The sequence below is a fragment of the Centropristis striata genome, chromosome 4, assembly GCF_030273125.1.
Source record: "Centropristis striata isolate RG_2023a ecotype Rhode Island chromosome 4, C.striata_1.0, whole genome shotgun sequence".
Classification (NCBI taxonomy): Eukaryota; Metazoa; Chordata; class Actinopteri; order Perciformes; family Serranidae; genus Centropristis; species Centropristis striata.
This window is the reverse complement of record NC_081520.1, coordinates 737,501-747,369: the sequence shown is the minus strand read 5'-3', so window position 1 is coordinate 747,369 and position 9,869 is coordinate 737,501. Positions and strand designations below refer to the sequence as shown.

General features: G+C 39.8%; 1 protein-coding gene across 1 annotated transcript in view; it reads left to right on the top strand.

Moving 5' to 3' along the window:
* Positions 1 to 890: 890 nt before the first annotated feature.
* numbl (NUMB like endocytic adaptor protein) overlaps positions 891 to 9,869 on the top strand; it is a 50,223-nt gene continuing 41,244 nt past the window's right edge. The window contains exon 1 of the mRNA XM_059330479.1: positions 891 to 1,049. Within this exon, the coding sequence (XP_059186462.1) occupies positions 1,009 to 1,049 (41 nt within the window). The 5' untranslated portion in view covers positions 891 to 1,008. The remainder of the gene's footprint in view (positions 1,050 to 9,869) is intronic.

Below are 9,869 nucleotides of genomic sequence, written 5' to 3'. Positions count from 1 at the left end.
ACTGACTGTAGCTGAGTTCAGTTCTCACCTCAACACCACCTCAGTGTTCACACGCACATGTTCACATGTTTCCAGCTTTGAAATCTGGAAACGCCAATAAATGCTGAGAACATGGACGCTCCTCCACCAGGTGCTCTCTGGGAGTGGTCTGGAGGTTTCACCACTACTTCATCATGTTGGGAAGCTGTACTTGTGTGGTTTTGTGTGGCTGGGCAGCAGCTCGGTCCCTCTTGTCCAGTAACGTCCCCGTAGCAACACACCAGCAGGCTGGTCCAGTCCTCACAGTCCCTGGCCTGGTTCCCTACTCCCAGCCCCGGTCCTCCCCCAGGCTCCGGCCCAGTCCCAGTCCCTGCCCTCTCCCCCAGTGCACTTTTGACCAGTGCTCCCACAGCAGATGGAGAGCAGAGGAAAGTGTGTCACCAGCAGCCATGACTCCCTCCCTCCCTCCCCCTCCTCTCTCTCTCTCTCTCTCTCTCTCTCTCTCTCTCTCTCTCTCTCTCTCTCTCTCTCTCTCTCTTTCTATCCTCCCACTCCCTTCTTCCCTCACTCCCAGGATTTGGTGCATCAAACATTGATTTGTCTTTATTTTTAGAGCAGCTGTGTGCAGCGTGCATGTGTTGTGTGTATCTGTGCTCCAGATGCTGGTCCTGCTGGTCCTGCTGGTCCTGCTGGGTTCTGGCCAGCTCCTCTGTGTCTGGGTGCATCACTGCGTGTCTTTGTGAATGTGTCAGAGCTCCTTTTTTTTTCTCTTCTCCAAGTTAATCCCTTAAGAAGAGGTGTGGTTGTTTCTCTCGCTCGGCTCGGCGCTCCCTCTCCTCTCGTCCTCTCTCTCTCTGAGCAATATCATCACATGCTCTCTCTCTCTCTCTCTCTCTCTCTCTCTCTCTCTCCTCTCCTCCTCTCATCTTCTCCTCTCTGCTGTTGTTGTTGCTGTGGCCGCTAGTCTGAGGAGTTCTTCTCTCTCAGCTTGTCAACTCTGCGTCTCCTCTCCTCTGCTGTGCGACAGACATGAGTTGTGGTGGTGAGATGGGGGAGGCCATCGAGCTCAGGTGAGTCAGTGGGGGGGGTTGTTTGTTTGTGTTTGTTTAAGAAGTGGCAGCAGGTATTCATATGCGCTTCATGTGTTTCTTTACATACATTAATCCGCTTTTTCTGCATTTCTGTGTGCACCTGGGAGTGTTTTAGAGCGATCTGGGTCGGCTGTTACCATAGCTCTCACTACCTTGGGCTGTTTTTCTCAGCCTCACCTCGTTTTCTGTCCATCAAACTGACCCTGTTTCACACGGCAGACATCTGCAGCTCTGTAGAGGTCAGCAGGAGATGTGTGTTGTGTTGTTTCCCGTGGTAGTGATGTTGTTGTTGTTGTGTTATTGGCTACGCTGGTATTTTCAGTCAGTGCCAGAGTGATAATAGGTCTTGTCCCAGCCTGTCCACAGGGCTCATAGCGGCTAATAGCCTTAGCAGATGCATTAGCCCCCATGCCCATATGGAAGAGATTAAACCTGCTACATTGATGCAAACACCCAACATTTTTCTAGCATTAGTGCCTCCGCATGTTTCTGAGTGCACGTATTGATATGTATGTGCACCTGCCACGCACTTTATTTATTTATTTAGTCTGGAAAAGGTTTGTTTCCCAGCCAGAGACCGGTTTGCTTCAACCCCCCCTCTCCGACTTCAACACTTCTTCCTCTCTTTTCTTTCTCTGCCGTCGTGATTAGATAATTGAGGAGGACAGCTCTCATGTGTGTTGCAAAAAAAGGAAGGAGGCAAAGCGTGAGAACGCAGCGGAGACCAGAGTAACGAGTGAAATGAGGACAGGCGAAGAACAGCGAGACGGGAGATGAGAGGAGAGGAGGGGTGTGAAAGTGAAAGTTGGGTTTGATGAGGGAAGTGTGGATGAGGGAAGAGAGGAAGAAAGGCGAGGAAAAGTGGATTCATTAGAGAGGAAATGTGATTTTTGAAGCAGAGAAGGCATGGCATTAATATATACTGAATGTGAATAGAGTTATTTTATTGCTTTTAAAACGGGTAGAGAAATATTTAGAAAGTGGGCATAATGGGGCCAAAAAGGAGGAAATGAGATGAGGGAAAGTTTCAGTAAAGGCTGTAGAGTTTGGTGCTGCAGAGCCACACCAGGTCACTTGGCTTTCCTCTCTGACCCAAGAGTCTGAAGAGTCTGACGTCAGACCTGCTCAGTCCAGGCTGAGGGTGGGGTCCACAAGACGTGGAGACATGTCAGCGGGAACAATAGCTGCTCCAGATGCACAACATTTGTTGCATTGTGTTTAAAGTTGTGTACGGGTTTCTGTTTGGGAGTTAAAGTAAACTTTAGTGGCAGTTTAGTGACAAATATGAACTGATATTGTTGTGTAATGTCCTGCTCACTAAGTCATCTCTAACCTCAGAGATGAAAGTCTTTCTGTCCTATCGGAGCGTAGCGGCTGATAAGCGTCCTCAGCGCTGCTCTAGACTGATAGAGGGACACAAAGTGGAAACACAGCATGACAATATGATACTGGAGCATATCGACTAGACTGCTCCACTTCACGCCTGGCTGCGCTCTTTAGATTAGCACACACACACACACACACACACACACACACACACACACACACACACACACACACACACACACACACAACATGCAACACTGTCTGCAAAAAACTCTTATCTCCGTTCTGAGGGAACCTATTACCTATTAGATTATGGTGGCCATTTTCAATATGTAAAAAAAATAGTGCATTGTTGTGCATGAATACACTTAACCCTCTGAAACGTATGTGTTATTTAAGTGATCGCCAAAAATACACAATTTATTGTAGAAAGAAACTGTAAAAAAAGGCATTAGCATCAAAGTTTGAACTTTCCGACAGTTCTTGAACGGATCATACGTTACAAACATTTCTGTTAAAAAAAGTGATCAAAATGAAGCTTAAAGTTCATTCAAATTCTACACTTTATTATACTCATTTCATTTTAAAGTTCACTATAATTGGAATAACCAGATCCTGTTGAAAACATGAACTTCTGCTCCTCAGAGACACTGTGAAGACGTGATAGATTCTGCTGAGACCAACAGTCACGTGACTAATATTCACTGAGCATCAAACAGAGCTGCAGGTTGTTGTTGTAAATAGAGGTAGTGGAAATAGTTCAATATGTGTACAATGTGGAGACCCAATTATTTTTCTATTATTCAAGACACTTGGAAAAGTGCTGTATATTAAAATTTAATTTTATTCCAATTTAAAAATAATAATAAATAATTTATCAGAGAAATTCACCTTGTGTTTTTTTTATGATTCATGTCTGTGCAACTCTGCACAAAATAAGTTTTAAGTTGTTCCTTCTAGCTGGTTGTGCTGATTCCACAGAGCTGCAGGACTTTATTATATACTGCAGTGAAACACAAGGACACAGTGGGAAAAAGCAAAAAATGCCCTGAAACAGAAAAAAGTTCAGAGAGTTAACTGACATTTCAGTTTCATTAAAAATGGACAAACTATTACATGGACACACACACTCACACACACACACACACACACACACACACACACACACACACACACTAGCTTGGTCAGTACCCTCTCTGCCCGCTGCTCCAAGGGCAGAGGGGGATTTGGATATTGTTATGTTAATCTGCCTCTCTTTTGTATCTTGGAACCCATTCAGACACACACACACACACACCTACACACACACACACACGTACACACAGACGCACACTACCACACACACACACACACACAGGTATGATCACATTCAAGCATGCACAGACTTTGTGCATAATTGCAATGCATGCAATAAGGTAAGGAAGGACAAGAATAGTTTTTCTTCCCAAAAAAAGAGAGCAGATGCAAGTTTCACTGCAGAAACACAAGCTACAACACACACACACACACACACACACACACACACACACAGTCTTCTCCGGGCTTAACTTGGGTGGGTGGGAAGTGAAACAGCAGCAGGAGGGGCAGTGACAGCGTGGTGATAAGCCTGAGGAAGAGGATAATAAGTGTGGGAGCTGTGTGTGTGTGTGTGTGTGTGTGTGTGTGTGTGTGTGTGTGTGTGTGTGTGTGCGCGTGTGTGTGTGTGTGTTGAGGTGACAGTGCATGTGTGCACCAACACACACACACACACACACACACACTCTGTCTCTGCAGAGCTAACATAATATCACTTGAAGCTTCCCGGCTAAATCCTATTTGCAGAAAGACTGGGAAGCAGATAATTTTAATTGCAGGATGTTTCCTCAGACTCTGCAGACGCTTATTTCATTTGTGTTGAATGAACGAGGCAGGAAGAGTGTTGGTGCTCTATGGATGTATGTATGTGTGTGTGTGTGTGTGTGTGTGTGTGTGTGTTCTTCTGTGTGTTGGTGTCTTTGAGCATGATGTTGTGAAACCTTCTATCTATCCGTCTTCATCCCGTTGATATCTGCTTTACTTCCATAGAGTCGACCTCTCCTCTTAACTTATCTTATTGTAACTGTTGAGTTAGGGCTCACACTCATTATTACCATTATTGAGACATTATACTGAACATTTATGACACTGAAAAAAATAAGAAAAGAAAAACATTGTCTTTTCAACAGGTTTTTTTTGTGTGCAATTAAACTGAAAAAAATAAAATATAAAATATGAAAGGGAAATATATTTTTTAATATAAAAGATTATTTATATATATACATTCAATTAAATAACATAAAAATATTATAAATTAGATTAAAATAAATAGATAATAAAAGATAGTATGTGCACTTCAGCAGCATACTGAAAACTACAGGAAAAAAATAAAAATAAAAGGGGGAAAAATTAAAAAAATAATATATAATATGGTGTATATACATTAAAATGAATAATATTTAAAAATTATAAATTACATAAAAATAAATACGATAGTATGTGTGCTTCAGCAGTGTACGGAAAACTTGGTATCAAATAATCAATTAAATTAGATCAAATTAGGATTAAGATTTCCTTTATTTGTCCCACAACAGTTACAGCAGCAAAGTGGATAGACAAAAACATAAATAGTGAACAGCAGTAACTAGAAATTTAAGAAAGGTATGAGCAAATAAACAAGGAAAACATATAATAAAGTATTAACAATTAACAATATAAACAAGTAGAAATATAAAAAGTATTCAAAATGAAAACTTTATGCATTATATAAAACATTATATACAGGGTCAGCAACTGGATATGGACCATTGCACAGAGAATATTGAACATTAAATTAGAAAAATGTTGTAGTGCTGTCACAGCCTACTGAAAACTCCTAAACACTGTGTGTGTGTGTGTGTGTGTGTGTGTGTGTGTGTGTAAACATCCGTTGCACCATTATAATAGCCATACAAATGATGTTTAAAGACAGTACTCAAATAGAAAGTTATAATGTGTGCAATGATAAAGTGTTAGCATTACTTATAGATAAAACATTATTTATTATAATTTCATTGGCAGTAAAATAACTATTAACTGAAGTTTGATTAACTCTCAATTTACCATTTATTAATAATGGTTATTAGAATAGATAATAAGAGCTACACTAACTGCCTGTCTGACTTCATTGTGGGTAAATAATTAAATATCCAACGGGACACCGGCACTGAGGAACATTTATTCTGATGTTCATGTTCACATCAAGTCATTTCTTGGTCCATTTGACTCAGCGAGACGCCTGAAAACCTGACAGAACTGAGTCACACAGGAAGAATATTTTACTGGTTTTCTTCATGAGTTTATTTCCAACTGGATCTAATTTCTAATTGGTCATATTTTCAGAGTGATCTCTCTTCCTGCCAGTTGTCCCGCCCACCATGTTGGTCAGATTGATGGTGTTGTGTTTGTCACAGCAGACTGAGAGCTGAGGCTTCATCAGAGTCTGCAAGAAAGATTACAGACAGCCAGATGGATTAAAGGGAGGCAGGAGCGTGTGTGTGTGTGTGTGTGTGTGTGTGTGTGTGTGTGTGTGTGTGTGTGTGTGTGTGTGTGTGTGTCACTATGTGGTTGCGTCCCAGATGCCAGTGAGCTGGACATTGAGGAGCAGAAACATGGTGTCCTTCCTCTGACTCTCTGATGCAATATGATCTTTCAGGGTGAAGCATTACAGAGAGCTGGCCTAATATAATTATAGTGTGTGTGTGTGTGTGTGTGTGTGTGTGTGTGTGGAGGCTGGTGGTCATTTGGCATAATGAGATTGAGCGACCCTCTGTGACTCAGGTTGCGGGGTTAGACTCCACCTGCTGATCCAGGATCAGTTCTGGTTGTTGTGATGTCACAATTTGTCTGCAACAAGTGAGTCACATTTACAGATTGAAGACTATTTTATACAGTCTATGATTGAAGAGGAAGAATATCTGACTGAATGTTCATGAGAGATTCAGAAAGAGATGCTTAAAGATTCATGTCTGGAAGGAGGCGGATAAAAGCTGTTTCTGGCTTCATCTCATTTAAAACATCGCCAAAAATAAACCGTTAAGAATAACTAGATCCTGTTAAAAACATTATATTCTCCTCAGAGACTCTGTGAAGACGTGATTGATCCTGCTGAGATACACAGAGCTGAGAGGAGAGGACAGGAGAGGCTGTTTACACAGAGCAGAGAGGAGAGGACAGGAGAGGCTGTTTACACAGAGCAGAGAGGAGAGGACAGGAGAGGCTGTTTACACAGAGCAGAGAGGAGAGGACAGGAGAGGCTGTTTACACAGAGCAGAGAGGAGAGGACAGGAGAGGCTGTTTACACAGGGCAGAGAGGAGAGGACAGGAGAGGCTGTTTACACAGAGCTGAGAGGAGAGGACAGGAGAGGCTGTTTACACAGAGCAGAGAGGAGAGGACAGGAGAGGCTGTTTACACAGAGCAGAGAGGAGAGGACAGGAGATAGTTCAATGTGTATAGCATGTAGCTTGTTTTCCACTATCTGTGAAACACAAAAAGTGCTAATAATGTTAATATGAATTCCATTTAATTCCAGTTTTTAAAAATATATTTTTTCAGAGAAATTCAATTATTTTATGATTTATGTCATTATAACTGTGTTATTCTGCCCAAAAGACATTTTTGAGTTGTTCCCACTTCTAGCCATGATTTTGCTGATTCCATAGAGCTACAAAACTTAAATATATTGCAGTAAAATACAAAGCCACAGTGAATAAATTGTAAATATAAAAACCACCCTGAAATGTCTTGTTGGGGGTTAAATCTGCACCCAGTACGGAGAACGCACAGAGAAAAAATCTAAGCTCAAGACAACAGACTCGACTTCATAAATAATGAATTTTACAGTATAGAAAATCATTCAAGGACATACACAGTTTTACAGTAGATGCTGTCATGAACAGCACTGAGCTCACCTGCATTATAAATAACTATGGATTGTGGATTGGTCCTGAATTTAAATGGCAGAGAGATATATGAACCCACCAACCCCTTTTATAGAGTAGCCTGCTTTATTATAGGGCAGAATGGGGCGTGTGTGTGTGTGTGTGTGTGTGTGTGTGTGTGTGTGTGTGTGTGTGCAGGAGACAGACAGACAGACAGCTGTTGGTTGTTTTGTTTTTATTTTTTATTTTATTTTTTCTTCTTTTTTTGCTGGGACAGTTAGATTGTATAAATTATATGTTGATTGTAATTCAATGATTGTAAATATTGCTTTCTTCAATTGTTATTAGTTTTTCTTTTCTTTTAAAATGAATAACAGAATTATTATAATTTATTGTAAATATTGCTTTCCTTATCTTGTTATCTTTTTTTCTGATGCTTGCTTTGGCAATATATACATTGTTACGTCATGCCAATAAAGCCAATTGAATTGAATTGAATTGAATTGAATTGAATTGACAGACAGACAGACAGACAGACAGTCAGTAGTCTCAGTAGGTGTCAGGCTGATGGTTCTGATGGTTAAACACGCTTCAGCTGCTTCAGCTGTCTCAGTACATTAGGATGCGGTGCAGCTGTTTGCCTCCTCATTTACATAGAAGTATAGAAGCATGCTTCATAAGCCTCCTACATGCTGCACCGAACCTGGTCTCACAGGAATCCGTGGAATAGCCACGGAATCACTCAAATTTCCGTGAAACTGACACGAATTTCGCTACAATGCAAGTTAATGACATCATATCCCGTGGCTATTCCATGGATATTTTTTAATTGGTTTGTTCCAAGTCACGTGACTTTCAAGGTCCCGGCGGTCAGAACAAAAAACATGGCGGACAGTTCTCTCATTTTTAGTGAAAAAAATCAATATTTTGACTTAGTTTCTGCATAAAAATGGATTTTGATCACATTTCTAGCGAGAAATATATGTTTTATTTTCTAAATATTCACTCAGTGAATGTACATAATCACTTTGTATGTTGGAATAGCCACGGGATATGACTGGCATTAACTTGCATTGTAGCCAAATCTGTGTCAGTTTCACGGATTCCTGTGAGACCATGTTGGCTGTACCATACATCTCCACTCATGTGTATGTGCTGCAGCTTCTTTATGTTTGCTCACTAGCTGCTGCACCGCAGGGCGTTGATGTTTCTGATGCATAGACACATGAGGACAGACTGTACTGACTCTATTTATGCTGTATTGTTTCCTCTTTTTGTGTAGAAATGACTTATTGATGTAGTGACTGAGTTACGGGAGAGATTTCCCAGATGTGATATTGATGTGGAACATTAATTCTGTCACCAGTTTGTTGAGATACAGATCACATTGTAATGTGTTTTAATGTGCTTTAATGTTATTTTTAGCACAACACAACTTTTTTTTTTACCTTTTAGGATTCACAAAAGTTCAAAGATCTTCCAAGATCTTACTGGAAGTCAGTCGAGACGTTCAGGATGTTTCAGGCTGAACTTTGCACTCTAGCAAGAGAAAAATCCACCTTACAACAATCCCAAAAAATAGTTATCAACATGTTGTGTTGTTTTAATGTGTTATCTTGTGTGGAAAGCCATCAACTTTATGATGAAGACGCAATTCACAAGATTTTATTCTACATCTGTTTAAAAGCATGTTTTACATTTTACTCTTTTACACTTTGATTTTCACTCTAAAGGCTACAAAGTGTCACATTGTCACAATGTGTTTTGTGCTGCATGACAGTTATAATGCCATAAATCATAACAAGAAAAAAAATGCAAGTTAAATTTCTTTCAAAATATATTGTACAAAAATGGAAAAAAAAAATACAACCAAAGTGTTGCCAATATTTAAAAAAGGAGCTCCACATTGCTATATGTACTTAACTATTTATACTTTAACATCTCTACTTACAACCTCTTCTGTCCTGTCCTCTCCTCTCTGCTCTGTGTAAACACACTGTCCAACTTTAATAAATGTAAATAAAAACATTTATTCAGTTTTAAACAAGATGAAGAATAAAATTATTTTAAAATGATTTTAATCAAATTTTAAGCTTACATTTGGTTATTTTTCCTGGCAGAAGTATTCATCACACATGATATGTTCCAGGATTGTTTGAAATTTGAAAATCAGATGAAAATTTCTGTTTTTACAGTTTCTGGCTATGATAAATGGTTATATTTTGGCGATTTTTAAAAAAGAAAAAATCTGTTTTGTGGGTTTCTTAATATGGACAAACACATTTCTCTGTTTTCTGGTCCTTTCTGACAAGTTATTGCAATCTTTCATATCTTTGAACACTAAAATGCTCAGATGAAACAACATTTATATCCTTGGTTGTTGTGTCAAAAGTATTTTTACATTGCTGAATAATAATGTTGGTAATAATCTAATATTCAGCACTACAAGGCCGGCTGGATGCTGTTTTATTTATATTTTATGTTCTGGGATTTTTTCAGCTGAAAACACAACACACAAATGTTTTTACTGCTCACAGC